Source organism: Heloderma suspectum, chromosome 1, assembly GCF_057233095.1.
Source record: "Heloderma suspectum isolate Gila_16-S chromosome 1, 16-S_ref, whole genome shotgun sequence".
Classification (NCBI taxonomy): Eukaryota; Metazoa; Chordata; class Lepidosauria; order Squamata; family Helodermatidae; genus Heloderma; species Heloderma suspectum.
Window position 1 is genome coordinate 57,697,429 of NC_139458.1, and position 20,908 is coordinate 57,718,336.

General features: G+C 46.3%; 1 protein-coding gene across 4 annotated transcripts in view; it reads right to left on the reverse strand.

Annotated features, from left to right (window-relative positions):
* The window catches only part of G2E3 (G2/M-phase specific E3 ubiquitin protein ligase), a 34,302-nt gene extending 16,621 nt beyond the window's left edge, over positions 1 to 17,681 (reverse strand). For 2 of the 4 annotated variants that reach the window (XM_084844305.1, XM_084844277.1), the window contains exons 1-5: positions 17,358 to 17,434; positions 7,703 to 7,814; positions 6,021 to 6,121; positions 4,181 to 4,233; positions 2,537 to 2,634 (exon numbers count right to left, since the gene is read on the reverse strand). Coding sequence is in view for 3 of the 4 variants with exons in the window: in XM_084844277.1 (XP_084700403.1) it covers positions 2,537 to 2,634; positions 4,181 to 4,214 (132 nt within the window). In the remaining variant the exon portion in view is untranslated. Of the gene's footprint in view, positions 1 to 2,536; positions 2,635 to 4,180; positions 4,234 to 6,020; positions 6,122 to 7,702; positions 7,815 to 17,357 lie in introns of all 4 variants that reach the window. The other 2 variants (XM_084844286.1, XM_084844295.1) reach the window with 2 other exon arrangements.
* Positions 17,682 to 20,908: the final 3,227 nt, after the last annotated feature.

Below are 20,908 nucleotides of genomic sequence, written 5' to 3' on the forward strand. Positions count from 1 at the left end.
AAACTTGACCTAGGATATTTACTGAAGATGGAGAGTGATACAATAATAAATAAATAAATATGAATTCAGAATAGCTAGTTCTCTTCACATTTAGTGACATTTGCAGCCTGCTCCTGTGCATATTTCCTCAGAAGCAAGTCCCATTGTGTCCAGTGGGGCTCACTTCCAATTAAGTGAACACAGAAGTGCGGCCTTACTGTGGATAATGGGGATATACTATGGCATATTTAAATTCCTCACGCAATGAGATGCTATAAAGTAAGATTAAATTCTTTACTCTAGATATAGGTCTTAGAGTTTTCTTTTTCAGAAATCACTTTCAGACAAGATTTGACCTATTTTTAACTATAAAAATATCAGCATAACAATTCTAAATACAAAGGTTATACATGCATAGATTCAACACATGATACAATCAGCACCATCTTAAGTCAAGGCTTAAGTCAAGTAGAGCAAAAACAATTCTTAGTTTTAAGCTCACCAAAATGGTTTACAGGCAACATGTTGAGAGTAGCTGATCCAAAAAGATAGCTCCCACTCTTGCGTGTTCAAAGTCTTATTTATGTACTCTTTGGAGGCTATTAAACATATTTAGCTTGTTTTAACTTCATTTATTTATATCCTATTAAGCTAGATTCCGAAGAATACATTTTTATTCTTAAATCAACTTATGTCTAAGTAGCATCACCTCTTATTAAGATAAATGACTATAACATATATATAAAAACATTCCAGAATCCCATGATGTTACAGGTATGCTTGTGACATAAGAATTATTTCTTAGATTCCGTTCTGTCTTGTGAGTATGCGTAATCAAAAGTTGTCTTTTGTACTTACGATTTGAGAAGTTCCTCATAATTACTTTATCTGATCACCTTCCTGTTTTCATGATCTTTTTACAATTTTGTAAAGGTGATGTCACTACAAATATAATATAGGCACTGACCCCATGGTGCCCAAAGTGCAAAACCTGGCATCTATTGTTTGGATTCCTTTCTTATCAGTAAAGAGTACCAATGAGCCAATCATCAATTACTAATGGTCTGGCACTTCTGTTTCCCTCCTGGGAAGCCTCAAAGATAAGACAGGTTTAATTATGCTTGTACCAAGAGACTGAGCTGAGTTGTACTGGGCTTTGGAATTCCATATTTTAATCCAGAATTCTCTTGGAGGAATCTTATTACATTCCCTAATTTTACAGCAGGGGCAAGGAAGTTTGGAAGATTTATATGGAAATATGGAAGATTTGCCACAATAATAATACCAAAATGTATTACCTATCTCAAATTACATTATAGGACCTTTCTTTTTTGAGCTTCTTCTCTAAAAACAAGTTTCTTCTACTTCTGCATCTTATTTGTTGCTGGCAAACACCTACTCAACTCCATTTTGTCCCCACACTCCCATTTTGTTTGTAATGGCTAGCTGGCAAGGGCTAGCTATCCAGGATCACCACCCTGTATTGACATGGAAAAGAAGCAAGCCTAACTAACCCTCTGCCCCTCAAGCTTGGATGCCAAGAGTGAACAAACAGAAGCAAGTCTGTTTTGTTAGCAAGCCAGGATCATAAAATACAGCTTCATACTTACTTAGTTTAATCTTTGATTTGTTAAAACTACTAGCGTTATTCCCGTAGTTCGGATGCAACAATAAACTCTGGCCTGTTTAATACGGAAGTGGGATGTTTGCGATCTCCTCCTCATGGGTGTGCTGGAGGAGGAGAGGGTGTGTGCAAGCCTGAGCCTTCCTTCTGCTTATTTATTTAGTGCTGAACTATGTTTTAGTGTTATATTCAACACTGATTATAATTAAGGGTGCAATCCTATGGGTTGTGTCCTGGGTACTCGTAAACCCCCGAACTCGGAGACTTATCAGTATACTATGCAGAGAGGGAGGCGCCTTGCACCTGCCTCTCTTCATTTTAGCTAGATGGGTGATTCTGCCTGTCTAGCGGAGGCTTGGGGGTGGGGGAGAGGCTGGGGCAGCCATAGGAAAGATCGGGCTGCTGCCCTGGTCCCTCCCTCCCCTGGGAATGACCCTTTCTCCGTATCTCCATGCTCCATTTTATGAGCAGGCTACGAGGGGGAGGGGAGTGTTTCCTGGCTCCAAGCTCGGAGCCCTGTATCTGAGCTTAAAGCCAGGAAACTGAAAAATCCTATGTCCCCCAGACGCTGTCTAGGGGACCTAGGATTGCCCCTCCCAAGAAGTTATTCTGGTTATAAGCACATCACTGAGGGCAAGAAACAGAGGCTCTCTCTTAAACTCGTGGATGAGACCTTGGTATATTAAAAGCTGGTTGCATCTTAACTATCATTAGGGTACTTATAGATTTAATTCTTAATTAAAAGGAAAGCATACCTGGCATCACATTTTTATTCCAAATTATTTGGAGTTGTGAAACAGTTACAGAATATACTGTTATACAAGCATATAGTAGGAGCTATGTGCAGGTTTTTATTGATTGAGATGTTTCCTATAATTAGCTAGCTTTCTGATAGTCACGTAGTACTTTTCAGGTTCAACAGGAAGTACTTACCACACAGTAATAATGAACAGTGAGATTGTAATCCTCATAAGTCCTCTTTTCCCCATATTTTTCAGGACAATCATCAGCCCGTTGACAGAATTCGCAGGCTAAAATTAAAGAGATACACGCACACACACGTGCACACACACACACAAGCTTAAGTACTATGACAGTTACTATTGTCCCAGTGCTTATAACAAAGCAAACAGTACTTAATGAAGAATGTAAATAAGACCATGATAAGCTGGGGAAGTCACAAATAGAGGATTAAGCATTCTGTGTTTGAAATACCACATACCGCAACCTGTGCCCAAATTCTGATATTTAAGTATCTTATACAGAAAAGCATGCTTTGTTCTACTATTTATTTATTTATTTATTTATTTATTTATTTATTTATTTCTATACCGCCCAATAGCCGAAGCTCTCTGGGCGGTTCACAAAAACTAACAGGTATTTACAGGTATTTTAATAGGACCCAACAAGACACAAATTCCAAACTACAAAAATGCTGGAGCTGCTAATTGAAGAATACGAAAGCTACTGAACATATCCAGAGAAGTTGGTGTAGGACTGCATCGAGTCTCAGTAACATAAAAAACCTAAATGTTTGAATATATCTATTCAAAACCAAGAAATGGTTTCTCTATTACAGGAGTGGGCAACTTCCAGGGGTCAATCCCCCCACCCCAGCTCATTAGTGGCTGCACCCCTAGGGCACAGCAACAACAAAAAAGGGCTGAATTTTCTCTTTAAAAAGGTGAAACTGGCCTTTTTTTGCTGCCACATCAGAAAATTTCACCAGCAAACCACAACTTGTTTTCTTGAAAAGAAAAGTTGGCCCTTTTGGTGCCACACTGCTGAATTTCAGCAGCAGTGGGGTAGCTGCATAAGAGGCCAGGGGGGAGGAGCAGTGCATATAGTCCATGTGTTGCCCACCTCTATCTCACTATATCAAAGCTGATACTTTTAAAATAGAATATTGCATAACCATTTGTACTTGGACCACAGTCTGCATCCCTTTGCCATGGGCTCCGACACAAAGGCCATTTGTGCCAATATGAGCAGCATACATGTGTAGCCTTGAGGAAGAACAAAGCTGCTGGATACCTTTACGGGAAGCACACACAGGCCTTCCATTCAAGGAAATGACAAGCGCATGAGGTCAGTCAAGAATTAGAAGAGAGTGGCGGCACCATATCCAGCCTTCCCCAACCAGGTGCCTTTGGACTACAAATCTCAGCATTTCTGACCATGCTGGCTGGGGCTGACGTGAGTTGCAGTCCAAAATGTTTGGAGTGCACCAGGTTGGGGATGGCTGCCATAATGCATGACAATGGACCACACTTCTCATTTTTGGTCAACCATAATATATTCCTAATCTTTTTAGTTAATCACAAAAATTAAACAAATGTTGGTTGTATTGAACTCCCATTGTGTGTAGTACCACCAGGATTATTAAGTACGGGCAGGGCACTGATGATACTAGAGAATAATTTATCCACTGCCTGAGGCCACTGTAACATGGATTTGAAAAGACAAACTACAAAAGCCTTAAATATGGAGAAATCTTTTGTGCAAATCCATGGCTGGGATTTGGCTTAATTGTTGCATTTTAACTGAAGCATCAAACACATTGTAAGAAGTACTTACGCAGGTTCTGAAGGCAGCCAATGTTATCACTCATCCTAGTGTTCTCCTTCCAACTGTGCAATATGGGGAAAAAAATAAGTTGCAGCAAGGTTGATGTTAATCTCTAATCTAGTAAACTACTTAATCTTCTCTCTTTCAGATTAAAAGTACACAAGATAGAGAAATATTGCGTTAACTATTCATGATACACTTCTCCATTGCCATGTCAAATCTGGCCTCAGGTTGGTTTATAATCAGTAGTTTACTGAAGTCTTCCATTATCTGTAACAACTATTGGCACAAATAATATAAATAAATAAAACATTTTAAAATAAACCTGAAATTCAGAAAAGCAAATACATTATCTCTTTGGTGGTACAAAATTTGGAAGAAAATAAGCTCCTAGTGTCCTGGTTGTTAGCTATTTTGTCTCTGCAAATTAGCTGAGAGTCCTGCTTTCAGTCTTCATCCAGGTAGGTAAGACAATAAGGGGCAAGAGAAGAAAAAAGGATAAAGAAAAAGGGAAGGAGGGGTGGGGAGGGGATAAGAGGGAAGCTTAGTCTTATGTCAACTGAACAGGCAAGCAGTCAAATGAGGTAACATATCACAGAGGCTGTTGCTTTGGGGCAATTAGGTCACAGAGGCTGTTTCTTTGGGGCAATATAGTTGTCATCAAAGCACTCTAGAAAGGGATCTTGTATGCCAATAAGTTTAAGCAAGGTATTTCTTTGTATAAATATCTCATTCTACTAAGAATTTACTACCCAGTCATCAATATTAAGTGGAGACTTGGAATTTTCAAGCCTGTAAAAAATCGGCCCCAATTTGGGTTGGATATGTGCCCATATTTGCACACACCTTACTTATGACCCATGGAAATGGAAAGTAACCAAGTGAAGAAAGGAAAATTAGCAAAACATGTCTAGTGTGAAATAATTACTACTTTGTTTCGATATTTTCCTCCCAAAAATTGTGTTTCAGTTCCAATACATGATAGATTAGCTTCTAACTGCCTATATCTCAAACAAGGGGAAATATCAGAACAGTTTAGTCTGGCCAGCTGGAACATGGACTGATAAATTTGAACTAATACCTTTTGCTGCACCATCCCAAGTCTACTACTGAGTGTGGAGGAATTAAAAGCCTATTTCTTCTGGTCCAGGAATATAGTATATATGCACAAACACCAAGTTCCATAACAAATATATAGAGTCTAGGCTATGAACCCCATGATTGCTGCTTTGGAGGAAACTGTCAAGTGGGTTGGATCCAGAGTATCCCTTCTGCAAATGAAAGGGCTCATTCCACTTGTGGAAAGAACCAAAATCTAATGGAGCCTCCCACTAGAGGAAGGAGATTTTTTGCCAATTCCCCTTCCGGAGTAGCATTTCAGTAGGCACTAGGGGAAGGAAGAATCGGCAACAGTCACCTCTCCCATCTCTTCCTCTAGCAGAAACTTCCTGTGAGCAGATTTCCACTCATGGGAACTCTGGATTCAAGCCAGTATTTCCAAGGAAAAATTATATCAATTTAGGCATTTCAGAGATGGTGTAAGCCTCGGGCCCAAACAAGCAGATGATTATGCTGATTACAGTTTGTATCATGTAGTGGTGCTAAGTACAAATTGGTTATTAGGCAATTTGTATTTAGTTCATAAATCTTTGAAAAGTAACAGGTCTTGGGAACTGAGTAACTGTGTGACCATGATAATGTCTTCATCAATTCAAATTTGCCAAGATGACCCGCTGTTTGCATGCCAGATTGGAGACTGACAGTGTGTGCAAGGATAGGATTTTGGTTTATCAGTCAGTGACCTCCAATTAACCACAATAGTTAAAAGGAGACTTTTCAAAATACTCACAAAACTTAAAGATGTTTTGCCCGTAAGTGGGTGGAAACAAGAGAGCTCCAGTGTCCTCCACCTTGTTTGAGGTTGCTCATCAGTCTCTCTCCATCTAAGTACTTGGGAGATTAGAAAAGTATAACAGTAGCTAGCTAGATCTTGAAAGTGAAATTCTCCTTATTTCATACATAAATAAAACATTACCAAGTGAAATTCTAGGTCTTTTACCAGCCTACAAATGGTGCCCACTAGCAAACTGAATCTATATGCTCTAAACCTTCCATTGATAAGATTAATCGAGGCTGTAAGAAATGAGGTTTTTGTTTCAACTTCAGAATGGTAATTACATTTAAAGGTACTCTGGCTGACACTGTGTACATTTCTTGTTTGAAAAAACAAAAGAAAAGGCAAACAAGGAAACCTCATGAAATTTTCTATTAACCCAGAAGGAGGGAAAATAGAATATTTAAGGGAGCAATCCTATTGGGATAGTCAGCCGCCTAGAGGCACACGACTATTCAATGCAGGGTGGGCAGAGCACAGAGGGGATCCTCTCTGCGTTCCGGCCACCCTGCATTTGCAGCTAGACAGCCAATTTTAGCTATCTAGCTGGGAACTTTGGAGTGGGAGGGGGGAGGCCTCACGGCACATAGGAAATGTTGTAACGATGCTTCTGTGGTCTGCTCCCCTCCCCCGGGAACACCCCCTTTTTGCCCACTCTGCATTGCGTTTATGAGTGCAGAGGCAGGGAAGAACTGCGCCGCCTACAAGGCGGCAGGGAGCATGGTTTCTGGGAAGCGAAAAATCCTATGGCCATCTAGACACGGTCTAGTGGCCATAAGAGTTCTCTCTAAGGAATTCAGGAATTAGGCAAAATTGAGTTGACATCACTTGGAGTCCATTACTCCATTCAGAGACCATCATAATTCATCTGTGGTACAATTTCCCATAACTGCTCATGTAGTTATGCTTGCTTAACTACCTTAAACCTGGATCTGCTTTTATCTGTGGAACCGTGTCTGAATGTATTTGTTCGCCTTCACAAACTACTACGCTGCAGAGCTCAGGCTTTGGGCAACCTGTCTGAGGCAATAATTGAACTAGGGAATTCTCAACTGACGCATGCTTTTCCACAATGCCACTGTGGAATTTCATGTTCATTTACCGTTTTTGTACCGTTTTTCATTCACGGTAAGAAAAAAGTGTGCAGTTGCTAATTTAAAAGGATTTATGGGTCACCCTTCAATATAAGTATTTCCAGGGAGGTTCACAAGTTAAAATAATAAAATACATACAACCAACCACATCAGACAAACAGCAGATAAAAACAGCATAAGATAAAGGCCTGGGAAAATAAAGTGCTTGCCTGGTGCTTGGAAGACATCACAGTGGGTACCAGGCAAACCTTCCTAGAGATAACATTCCACAAACAGGGCTCCACCACAAACAAGGCCCTTTCCCCTTTGCTACCTGCCTCATTCAGAAGAGGGCCTTCAAGGATGACACATTTGGGCAAGTTCATGTTACAATTGCTAAATGTAAGAAACCTTTTGGACTATATAGTCTACTGGTATTAAAACTGGCAAAAGGGCCATTCCTTTGGGCAACAGAATTAGCTGACAATACAAAAAAAAAAGAAAAGATTATTCCTTTTTCCTTTGTTTTGACTGATTTCAGATTGCATCTTAAATCATCCTTACCTCTTTTGGTGCCTCTAACAAGATATTCTTTTCCCAACAATGTCCACTGGCTTTCAAGATCCACACATTCTAAATACTTCAACAGTGATATCATCTGTACAGGTAGAATTTCCTACACAAATAACCAAGGATTATGGAATTTTAATAGGGCTGTGCACAGACCCCCCCAACCCAATTCAGAGGCTGATTCGGGGCTTTGGATTGGGCCCCGATCTGCCTCGGATCAATTCAGACCCCAGATCCAAATCAAGATTTGGAAATCTGAAATATTTGGATTTTACATTTTCCCATTGACTTGCATTGGAAACAGAAACAGCCATAACTTTTTTAGTTTTTATGATAAATACATAACATTTGGAGACCGGGCAGCCGCTATGAAGGTGATTGAACCTACCAGGTTTTGGACAGATAGGCCCAGTAGTTTTTGTGGTAGCCATGGGTAAAATTTGCTTTTTTCAAGAAAATCTGTCAAAGAGCTATAATTTTTTTGTGCTTCCACATAAGTGCGTGGGATTTGGGGATGTGGCAGCCCCTATGGAGGTGACTGAACCTGCCAAATTTCAGACAGTTAGGTCCAGTGGCTTTTGTGCTGGCCCCACATAAAGTTTCCTTTCTCAAAAACTAAAACAAAAAGTAAAAAAAAACCTGTCAAGCCACATAGGGGATTAGAGAGCCTAATCAGGAGGTGTTTAAGGTGACAATTAGGTTACTATCCCTAATCTCTGGTGCAGGTTTTTTTGAAGTGCAAAATAGCCCCTCTCCCCTAGTACTTTCCTTTTGTCTGTCCTGAATCTGCTACTATTCAGCTTTACCAGTGAGGCTCTTCTCATTTAAGGGAAGAAAAAAGTTAAACTTCTCTTTGGCTGCAATACACATTACCTGGGAGTAAGTCACACTGAACTCAGTGGAGCTTATTTATTGCACTGCTCCACTTTCTCTACTCTATATAATTTTATAAACCTCCCCCCTTACTTCCCCTTTTTCTAAATGAAATACCCCAAACACTGAAGCCTTTCCTAGCCTGATCATATTCTTATGGTCATTTGATGTACATAAGGGAAAACAAGCAACAGGCAAAATGTCTTGGAAAATCAGCAAAAGTGAGTGGTGTAACTTCTTTCTTTTAATATAAGGACATGAACTTTGGGGACATGGAGGTAGTTGACGACCCTGTCAAGTTTCACAGGTAGGTCTAGTGGTTTTTGCCACAGGTAAAAGTTTCTAAGTGTTTCTTTAAAAAAAGGGATGGGATCATACAGGGACCTAAGTCATAGCCACCAGCAGTACAAGTCAGTTACCACTCAGGCGGGCACGTTCAAGCTAGCACAGTCCCCCAGGCAGTAGAGGAACCGTGCGGCATGGCATGGGTGGCAGAAGCTGGTGGCGGAGGAGGGCAGCAGCAGCAGCAAGAAGGGTGCCGTGCAGGCACTGGGCAGGCAGCCTGGCAGAGAGACACACACACACACACACACACACATACCTGTTCAAGGCTGGCACAGTCCCCCTGTCAGCAGAGGAACTGTGCAGGGCAGGCTAAGAAGAGCGTCTTCTTTGTTCAGAGTCGATAATACTGTGCTGAGGGTAGTGCAGTGGGTGAGCATGGGAGGCAGAGGAAGAGGGTGGCCGCAGCAGCGTGGGCCCTGGGCGGGGACTAGGAAGGCAGAGAGGCAGGCTGGCAGACAGAGAGGAGGAGAGGCAACTATGGGCATGGGTGCAATAGGGTGCAAGTATGCCATAAGCTTGTGGTACTGAAGTCACTGTAATGATATGAGTTCGTAAGTGGTTGAGTTGTAAGGTGGGGGTGGGGGAATGTTTGTACTGTGACTCACTCTGTAAAAGCTGTCTTTGCAACCTCGTATTTGGAGGGTCCTGTTTATGCCTAAGAACACCAAACATTACAGTCACCAAGCCCAGTTACATCACCCTAGCACGAGGTGGGCAGGAAGGCAGGCAGAGTAGCAGACCCATGCCATGTGGGCATTAGTCTGTGGGGTTGGAGGAAGACATAGAGATGCTACAGCATCCCCTTATTCATTTCATTCCGAGCTACAGTCCTGCACTGCAAGCACAGCCAAAGGACAATACTGAAAGTAATTATTATAATGATGATAAGCTCTGAGTAGAGACACAGAGATGCTAGGAGCAATCCCTTAGGTTAATTCATAGTTGAGTTACTGTACTGAAAGCACAGCCAAATAATAATAATAGTAATAAAAATGCCCTGCACGACTCAGATAAAGACAAAAAAGCCAGCCAAAATAAGAATAGTAGGGTGACTGTGCTGCTCACTCGCCTGAGGGCTTGAGAGTGGGGTATCCCAGCAGGGGCAGACTGACCTTGAGAAAGACCAGCTGCTCCACCAACTCAGCATCCAAGCAGGCATGGGGGGGGGTGTCACAATGTCATCTGCCACTGAAAACACCTGTTCGAGTGTTGGGTGGTGGAGAGTGAACCTCTGCCTGCTCCTCCTCCTCACCCACACCACTAAGGATCTCCTCCTCCTGACCCTCCACCATGCTGAGGACATTTAACACCTCTGACCTGATGTCCATCAGCGGGCTCCCTTCTCCCAATACAGGAGGAGGAGATGCTCTTCTTGCCAGGCTACTGCCGACACCTGCATCCTCAGTGACCTCCAGGTGCTACTCTGACTGGGCTCTGGCTGCTGCTGCCCAAGAACAGGACGCACTATCTGGACTGAGGTAAGCCAGCCTGGCTACTGGTGCTGCTGGTCCCGCCAGCGCCTTGCCCACGCCCACCTCTGCCCCTGCCAAGAGCATCACCATGGGTGGTCGTACCCCTGAGATGCTTCATATTATGTATTGTGTAGTGCTTTGCCCCACAGTATATATCGGACTGTGTATTAGTGTACTGCTTTGGCCACACACTGTTTGCTTGTGCACAATAACGTGTATGCTGCACTCACACAGCACACACACGACCAAAAGCAAAGCAGATACAGAAAGAAAAATCTACCTACAAGCTAAGGGGTGAGGGGAAAGGGATTAACACTAATCATCTAAAGCCTAACAGAAGAGAAAAGGGTTTTTGTTTTTTTTTGGTTTTTAATATGAATATAGATGAAGAGCTGAAAAATGGGAAGGGAAGGAATAGTAATTGAGAAGGGTTATGGGGGGAGCAAAAGAATTAGTAAACAAAGCAAGGAAACAAACCAAAGCCTAACAACTAGGAGAAAGTAGGATTTAGGGGAAAGGGAAGACTAAGAAATGGAATCTTAAGGAGCGCCTCCAGCAACACCAGACAGGCCGCTTAACAAGATCAGCCTCGGATGGCCTTCTCTCTGTCCCATCAGCCAGGACAGCTAGACTGGTGGGGACGAGGGAGAGGGCCTTCTCTGTGGTGGCCCCCACTCTGTGGAACTCCCTCCCTAGGGAACTCCGTCATGCCCCCTCTTTAATGAGCTTCCGTCGTGCATTAAAAACGTGGTTGTTCAGGCAGGCATTTGGGGTGGGTTAGGGTGTTTTTTTAAAAAAAAATTTATGGTAAAATTTTATTGTTTTAAATTGTTTATGGTGGGTTGTACATCGCCCAGAGTGGCTGGGTGACCAGTCAGATGGGCGATTAATAAATTTAATAAATAAATAAAATAAATAAATTGAGAACGGCCGGGTACTTTACAAATAAGTAAAGCTGCACTAGCACAATCCAACAACCACTCAGCAAGAAAGAACTCTTCTCCTACACTTCTACCAGCTCTCTCACACAATGGAAAACAAAAGCAGAATCTCCTGTTATACATATAACCCCCCCCACCACCACCACCACTGTGATTAGAGACTGCTGGGTTAAAAGTTCAGCCCTATTGGCAGCTAGAGATGTCACTTACCAAGGCTCAAGTTCCCCCCTCCCAATGCCTCCTCTCCCCCTCCCTAATCTTAAACAGTTAAAAAAGGTAAAGGTAAAGGTGTCCCCAACCAGTCGTGTCCGACTCTAGGGTGCGGTGCTCATCCCCGTTTCTAAGCCGAAGAGCCAGCGCTGTCTGAACACGCTTCCGTGGTCATGTGGCTGGCATGACTGAACACCGAGGTGCACGGAACGCTGTTACCTTTCCCGCCGAGGCGGTACCTGTTTATCTACTTGCAATTTCTTGCTTTCGAACTGCTAGGTTGGCAGAAGCTGGGACTGAAGACGGGAGCTCACTCCGTCACGCAGCACTCGGCTCTCAAACTGCTGACCTGCTGACCTTCCAGTCTGCAGTTCAGCGTCTTAACCACTAAGCCACATTTCCCCAAACAGGCTGTCTGGGCTTCAGAATTATCCGGACTGGTCCAAGGCAATAGGACCCGATTTTGTCCGAATCACCCTGCTTTGGTTTGGAATCTGGATCCAGAATCGAAGCACTACACAGCCCTAAACTTTAATATATCTAGGAATAGGTTCTAAAAGGTACATAGACAGAAATAGGTAGGGAAAAGTTACAACCTCAACTGTCTTCAATTATTTCTCCTATAGAAAAAGAAACTTGGAAGATCCTCTTTCAGTACAATCTTATACAAGTCTACTCAGAAGTAACTTACAATTAGTTCAATGGGACTTATCACCAGATAGGCAAATACAGGATTACAGCCTAGCGTACCTAAATTCAGCAACTGGATATGTAAGAGTTATGACCATGCATAGAGCCCAAATGACTTTAGCAGAGTTTCATTTTTTCTGCAGAAAACTACTGGTGTTAATAAATGGAAAATATTTGTCTATTTGTTCTAGAAAAATAATCCAAAATAATTTTGAAAAAGGAGTACTTCCAGATTTTTGGGGCAACTAGGTCCTCCTGACCTTGATAAGCAATCAAGATGGCATTTTTTACAAAGTATATTTACTAATTTCTAATTAGTAAAATATAAACAAAGAAAGTTTTAACATACTGCTCTCTTATTTTTTATGTATAATAAGCTTTTAAATGAGATGTTGTTATGAGTTCAGATAAAGCAATATGACATCTGAAGTTCACTGTAACTACTGAAAACCATGAAAAGAAAACAGTACATTTTAGTAACACACCCTTGGAAAATCCATACAAAAATAAGATGAGGCAAAACTTATCTTAGTGAGCAAAGTCTGATTTCAACATCAAGCTTGCATTGTCATAAACAAAAAGTTTTCAAAGTACACAGATTTAAATAAAATGTTCCAAGTATACAAAACAAGGGAAGCAGGCAGAATTTCAGATGCATGTTTTCCTTTCTATTAAGAGGCAACAAAGACAGCCTGCCCTTCAGGGGCTTTCACAGATGCCATTTTAGTTCATGGTATGTGCTTTGAATTTAAATATGAAAGGGTCTGAGGTTCACATTGTGGTCTGTGACAGCCTAATGCTACCACTTGAAAGCAAACCACTGGGCTATTTGTTTAGCAAATCATATTCAGTTTTCAACGGAAATGCTCAGAGAGATGAATGGCAGCTCCCAGCGACAACAATCAGACTGAGTGTATTATGCCCTACTAGTCTGAAAAGATCTTAAATTCCTGAATTTAGCAGCACCTTAAAGTCTTTTAGCCCAATCCTAAACATGCTTATTCAAAATTAAGTCCCACTGAGATCAATGGAACTAATTTCTTAATAAGTGTGCTTCGGACCCACTACTTTGGCATAGAAACTCATTTAGCTTGGGACCCGAAACAATAACTTAAATCCTGGTTAGAACATATTTCAACCTACGTTTTTGGTGTGGTTTATAGAAATGGGGGAGGAGTTGAGCCTATAAGACACAAGCATGTGCACATGTATGTAGTATATGAGTACTGGATTAAGGCGACAGCCTTAGCCCATTTACAACTTATAGAGAACTGATGTCAAAATGAGAAACAGTTATTACCGTAACAATGACCAGCAATTTGTTTGGCTGTGAGGAACACCCCCCTGCACATGAAGTAAGCATTTGAAGAGTCAGAAATGAGATAAATGCCTCATCTGCTCAAGCAATGAACAACCAATAGCATCACCACATTGACCGGAAATGAAGAATAAAGAGATAAAACAGTTGAAGAGTGGCTACATGTTACCTCCTCCCCCTGCACAAAGTATGACATGAGGGGAAAGGAGTGCTATTCCCAGAACTGCTTCCTTCCTGTGTAGAGTTGCCTTTTTATTTCTGGCAGGGGCCCTCTGCCTTGAACAGCTGTGTGGCAAGTAGAAATTCAGCATAACATGAGCCTTGCTGGATCAGACCAAAGGCCTATGTAGTCTAGCAACCTGTTTCCCAGTGGCCCAGTGATAGGAAACGGTTTGCATCTGCCACATCTCCGGAACATTAACCTGCCTACTCTTTAAGATTCTCATCACAAGCCTTGCTCAGGGTGTTGCCACTTTCAGAGGTGAGGTGGGCAACTGGGAGTTAGAGACTCTTCATTGGTGATGATGCCCCAGTTCTGGAATACTCTGATACTTGCTTAGTGCCTATGTTACTGTTATAAGCTCCCCACTTCTCCAAGTGGAGAGGTGTTCCAGGGGCATTTACCCAGGTTTGGTTTTCTTGGAAGAACATCCTTGGAGGCTTGTTGCTTTTTGTAATATCTGGTGTATTTGTTGTTGTTCAGTCGTGTCCGACTCTTTGTGACCCCATGGACCATAGCACGCCAGGCCTTCCTGTCCTGCGCTCTCTCCCGGAGCGTGCTCAAGTCCATATTCATTGCATCAGTGATGCTATCAAGCCATCTCATCCTCTGCTGTCCCCTTCTCCTTTTGCCTTCAGTCTTTCCCAGCATCAGGGTCTTTTCCAGGGAGTTTTCTCTTCGCATTAGGTGGCCAAAATATTTGAGCTTCAGCTTCAGTATCTGTCCTTCTAATGAGCAGTCAGGGTTGATTTCCTTTAGGATGGACTGATCTGACCTCCTTGCAGTCCAGGGGACTCATAAGAGTCTTCTCCAGCACCACAGTTCGAAAGCATCAATTCTTCAGCGCTCAGCCTTCCTTATAGTCCAGCTCTCACAGCCTCTGGTTTATTTACGAATACACATTTTGAGCATTGGTAGAACCATAGCTTAAACAGTCTGACAGACACCTAAAGTGCAATGCTCCTGTATCAGATCTCGAAGGACACATACAGCAGCCCAAAAGGTGTTAGCTTACAGCCTTCAAAACTCAGCTCTCTGTGTCCAAACTGCAGCCTGCCTTTAATATGCAGTTTAGCTTTCTTTTTACAGATACCTTGCCCCCTCTTCCTGGGTAGGAGTGGAAGGGAGAGACAAAGGCATGCCCTTTTACCAAAATAGCTCTTACCCTTCCAGAAAAGTTTCCAATTGTTTCCTAAAAAAGAAAGCAAGCCATGCTAGTCCATAAGAAAAAATCCATGGTGACACAATACCTTTATTAGGACTAACCAAATATGCACTAAATTCTGGGTAAGTTTTCAAGATCTATGGATCTCTCCATCAGGTAAGATGTCACAAAAAAGAGGGTGGGGTAGGGGGGAAAGGAGAAAAAAAGGCTGACTTGATGTAATGTCCTGAAGTCTGCATGGTCACAGTCTTAAGACAGAACGGAGGAAGAGTTGCAAATTTAAAGCAATTACGCTCTACTAGGTGTCACACACATTTGAGGTAACACCTCGGACTCTTGGAGCAAACACATAATGGCTGATTCTCCTGTTTTTGAAAATATAAAATCTAGGAGTTGCTCAGTTTTGTCTCCAACTGTAGTCAAAGCACAAAGGAGATACTTATCAGGGTTATTAAAGTATTATCTAGTAGCCAGACCAGCACAATTAAACCTCTCATGTCCAAAGCCCCTTTACTAATACCTTGTTAGCCACGCAGTCCTTCTGTGATAATTAGTGCCATTATTTAGGGAGCAATCCTATGTGGATTGATGGTCACCTCCGACCCCGGGGGCAACCACCTATCCAGTGCAGGGCAGGAGGAGTGTTGAGGGGCGACTCAGCATGGGAAACAGTGGCCGGACAACACAGAAGATGTCATACTGGCATTTCCAACCCCTCCGCCGAATGCCCTGTTTTCGCTGCTCTGAGCTGTTCTTATGAGTGCGGGGCCAATCCGTGCTGCCTATGAGGCGGTGCAGGAGGGGGTCGGTTCTCTGGGAACCGCCCTCGGAGTGCAGACTCCGAGGTTGGTTCCCAGGAACTGCCCTATTCTATGGCCGTCCAGTTGCTGACTAGCAGCCATAGGATTGCGCCCTTATTTAATGGTATTCATATTCCATCCTATAACAAAAAGTATGGTATTCATATTCCACCCTATAACAAAAAGTTATCAGGGTGGCTCACACAATAAGCCAAGTTAAAAACAGGTTAAAAACACAACAATTTAAAAGGCCTTGGAATATTCATTTTTTACTTTTAACTGGCTGCATATGTCATCATGTTCAGCAGTTCTCCAGAGAAGATAAACCAGTGGAACTTAGCACTGGCATAAATGTGAACAAATAATCTTTTCTAATATTCAAAGTGCCATTGAGTGTAGAATTTTTAAAGTTTGCTAGCTTCCCTGGAAGCATCTGCTGAAAGATATACATACAGTGATAGCTGTAAAAATCAGAAAGAGCCCTGTCTCAGCAGAACTAAAATGGAAACTCATATTCCTGGTATTTGTAACAATGATGCAAAAAAAGGGTGCAGGAACAGTCCTTTAAAGCAAACAAAAAGAAAGTCTTGCCACACCATAAAGGCTAAAAGAATTACTGGGTGGGATAAACCGTCATAAACAGCGCAATCATATGCATGTTTATTATTTTGTTATATTTTATATCCTGCCTCTTCCTCCAAGGAACCCAGGGCAGCATGCACTATCCTCTTCCTCTCGATTGTTATCCTCACAACAAACTTAGGAGGTAAGCTAGGCTAAAATTCAACGACTGGTCCAAAGTCACTTGCACACCTTCATGGCGAAGTTGGGATTTGAATCCAGGTCTCCCCAGTCAACGCTCTGACCACTACCTCACACGCAGAAGCAAGTCCAGTGAGGCTTGCTTCCAAGTAAGAATGCATAGGGTTAGAGCCTACATCTGCAATCCTAACTACACATAAGAGGGCGTAAGCCGCGCTGCACACTATGAGACTTACTTCAAAGCAAACATGCATAGGATCAGGCTGGAAGGGGTCGGCCAGCCCTTCTGGTGCCACAAAACCCTTCTTCCTTCTTGTTGTAACGGACTGGGGGCTACCCCTCAGGAGTCTTTTCGCCTTTTAAGCCTACCAGGCTGCCTCAGCGCCTCCCTCCGCCACCTCAAGGACCTTGAAGCCTTATCCCTGTGTTTGTCTACTCGGCAGTAAGCCCCACTGCGTTCAACAGGGCCTACTCCCATGTAAGCGTGCATACAGCCTTGCGGTCTCCGTTCAACCCCGCCTCCCCCAACCTGGCGCCCCTCCAGAGGCATTGGACTACAACTTCCATCATTCTGTTTGGGGATTATAGGAGTTGCGGTCCAACGCATCTGGAGGGCGCCAGGTTGCGGGAGGGGGGGGGAGGTCGAGTTAAACTGAAGGAAAAGGGAAGACGGTTCGGCGCTAGCACAGCATCGACCCCCCGAGGCGCTACATGTCTCGGCGCCCCCGGAGAAGCGTCCGCGTTACGAGGAGGCATCGAGAGAAAAAATATAACGCCCGCCCGCCCGCGTCCCCCCTCTGTGGCTCGAGCCACGGTTCTTGCCGCCCGTCGGTAGATTCCAGCCCCCACTCACCGACGCGACCCGTAAAGCGCTCCCGTCCAGTCCAAAATAACCGCCGGAGCATTCAAACCCCAACATCCGCTCGCGTCACAAAAGGAGGCGAGGCTGAGCGCCGCCTTCTCGCCCCTCTGCGCGCCTCGATCCATTGAGCGGGCGCTCGGCTGACGTCGCCTGAACGCAACCCCCGGACCCCGGGCGGGTGGAGGGAAGAATCCGTTAAATCCGCGTTTGGCTGCTCCTGTCTGGACCCAGCGCCGCGTCGGGATGGAGGAGGCCGCGCTGAGCCTTCTGCGACGCAGCCGCTCAGTCGCGTGACGAGCGCTTGACGGGGAGCCCCGCGCGCGTCCCACTGAAGCGCACCGTTTGTTTTCACCGTAATTAGCGAAGCGCAGTCATGCTAAGGCGGCCGCCCCTTCCGGGCCCCCGCGGAGTGGGGAGGGAATGGCTGGGCGCTGGAGGGAGTCGCAGCGGAAAAGCGGCAGGCGCGCAGAAATACCCCTTCCCCGAAGCGGCCGACCCTGTACACGCTGAACTGGGAGGAAGCCCCATGGGGCACCGTGACATTTGCTGCCGAGTAGGCATGCGCAGGACCCTAAGCGGCCGACCCTGTACACGCTGAACTGGGAGGAAGCCCCATTGGGCACCGTGACGTTTGCTGCCGAGTAGGCATGCGTAGGACCCTAAGCGGCCGACCCCGTACACGCTGAACTGGGAGGAAGCCCCATGGGGCGCCGTGACGTTTGCTGCCGAGTAGGCATGCGTAGGACCCTAAGCGGCCGACCCCGTACACGCTGAACTGGGAGGAAGCCCCATGGGGCGCCATGACATTTGCTGCCGAGTAGGCATGCGTAGGACCCTAAGCGGCCGACCCCGTACACGCTGAACTGGGAGGAAGCCCCATGGGGCGCCGTGACATTTGCTGCCGAGTAGGCATGCGTAGGACCCTAAGCGGCCGACCCCGTACACGCTGAACTGGGAGGAAGCCCCATGGGGCACCGTGACGTTTGCTGCCGAGTAGGCATGCGTGGGACCCTAAGCGGCCGACCCCGTACACGCTGAACTGGGAGGAAGCCCCATGGAGCGCCGTGACGTTTGCTGCCGAGTAGGCATGCGTGGGACCCTAAGCGGCCGACCCCGTACACGCTGAACTGGGAGGAAGCCCCATTGGGCACCGTGACGTTTGCTGCCGAGTAGGCATGCGTAGGACCCTAAGCGGCCGACCCCGTACACGCTGAACTGGGAGGAAGCCCCATGGAGCGCCGTGACATTTGCTGCCGAGTAGGCATGCGTAGGACCCTAAGCGGCCGACCCCATACACGCTGAACTGGGAGGAAGCCCCATGGGGCACCGTGACGTTTGCTGCCGAGTAGGCATGCGTGGGACCCTAAGCGGCCGACCCCGTACACGCTGAACTGGGAGGAAGCCCCATGGGGCACCGTGACGTTTGCTGCCGAGTAGGCATGCGTGGGACCCTAAGCGGCCGACCCCGTACACGCTGAACTGGGAGGAAGCCCCATGGAGCGCCGTGACGTTTGCTGCCGAGTAGGCATGCGTGGGACCCTAAGCGGCCGACCCCGTACACGCTGAACTGGGAGGAAGCCCCATGGAGCGCCGTGACGTTTGCTGCCGAGTAGGCATGCGTAGGACCCTAAGCGGCCGACCCCGTACACGCTGAACTGGGAGGAAGCCCCATGGGGCGCCGTGACATTTGCTGCCGAGTAGGCATGCGTAAGACCCTAAGCGGCCGACCCCGTACACGCTGAACTGGGAGGAAGCCCCATGGAGCGCCGTGACATTTGCTGCCGAGTAGGCATGCGTAGGACCCTAAGCGGCCGACCCCGTACACGCTGAACTGGGAGGAAGCCCCATGGGGCACCGTGACATTTGCTGCCGAGTAGGCATGCGTAGGACCCTAAGCGGCCGACCCCGTACACGCTGAACTGGGAGGAAGCCCCATGGGGCACCGTGACGTTTGCTGCCGAGTAGGCATGCGTGGGACCCTAAGCGGCCGACCCCGTACACGCTGAACTGGGAGGAAGCCCCATTGGGCACCGTGACGTTTGCTGCCGAGTAGGCATGCGTGGGACCCTAAGCGGCCGATCCCGTACACGCTGAACTGGGAGGAAGCCCCATGGGGCGCCGTGACGTTTGCTGCCGAGTAGGCATGCGTGGGACCCTAAGCGGCCGACCCCGTACACGCTGAACTGGGAGGAAGCCCCATGGAGCGCCGTGACGTTTGCTGCCGAGTAGGCATGCGTAGGACCCTAAGCGGCCGACCCCGTACACGCTGAACTGGGAGGAAGCCCCATGGAGCGCCGTGACGTTTGCTGCCGAGTAGGCATGCGTAGGACCCTAAGCGGCCGACCCCGTACACGCTGAACTGGGAGGAAGCCCCATGGAGCGCCGTGACGTTTGCTGCCGAGTAGGCATGCGTAGGACCCTAAGCGGCCGACCCCGTACACGCTGAACTGGGAGGAAGCCCCATGGGGCGCCGTGACATTTGCTGCCGAGTAGGCATGCGTAGGACCCTAAGCGGCCGACCCCGTACACGCTGAACTGGGAGGAAGCCCCATGGGGCGCCGTGACATTTGCTGCCGAGTAGGCATGCGTAGGACCCTAAGCGGCCGACCCCGTACACGCTGAACTGGGAGGAAGCCCCATGGGGCACCGTGACATTTGCTGCCGAGTAGGCATGCGTAGGACCCTAAGCGGCCGACCCCGTACACGCTGAACTGGGAGGAAGCCCCATGGGGCACCGTGAGATTTGCTGCCGAGTAGGCATGCGTAGGACCCTAAGCGGCCGACCCCGTACACGCTGAACTGGGAGGAAGCCCCATGGAGCGCCGTGACATTTGCTGCCGAGTAGGCATGCGTAGGACCCTAAGCGGCCGACCCCGTACACGCTGAACTGGGAGGAAGCCCCATGGAGCGCCGTGACGTTTGCTGCCGAGTAGGCATGCGTAGGACCCTAAGCGGCCGACCCCGTACACGCTGAACTGGGAGGAAGCCCCATGGAGCGCCGTGACGTTTGCTGCCGAGTAGGCATGCGTAGGACCCTAAGCGGCCGACCCCGTACACGCTGAACTGGGAGGAAGCCCCATGGAGCGCCGTGACATTTGCTGCCGAGTAGGCATGCGTAGGACCCTAAGCGGCCGACCCCGTACATGCTGAACTGGGAGGAAGCCCCATTTAGCGCTGTGAAATTTACTGCTGAGTAGACATGCAAAGGAGTGTGCTGCGATGCAACTGCATGTATGTAGACTTGCTAGGAAATCCTGTTGCTTTAAGAACATAAGAGCCACGATCCATCTAGTCCAACGTTGTGTTCACACAGTGGCCAACCAGGTGCCCACGGGAAACCACAAGCAGGACGTGAGTGTAAAAGCACCCTCCCGCCCATGTTCTCCAGCAACTGATGTACATAGGCATACTGCCTCTGATATTGGAGGTACCATATATTATTTATTTCATTTCTATACCATTCAACAGTGGGACGGTGTAAACGACAGAACAGAACGGGCCAGAACAACACCCAGTATTTTTTAAAAAACATGGCAAACATT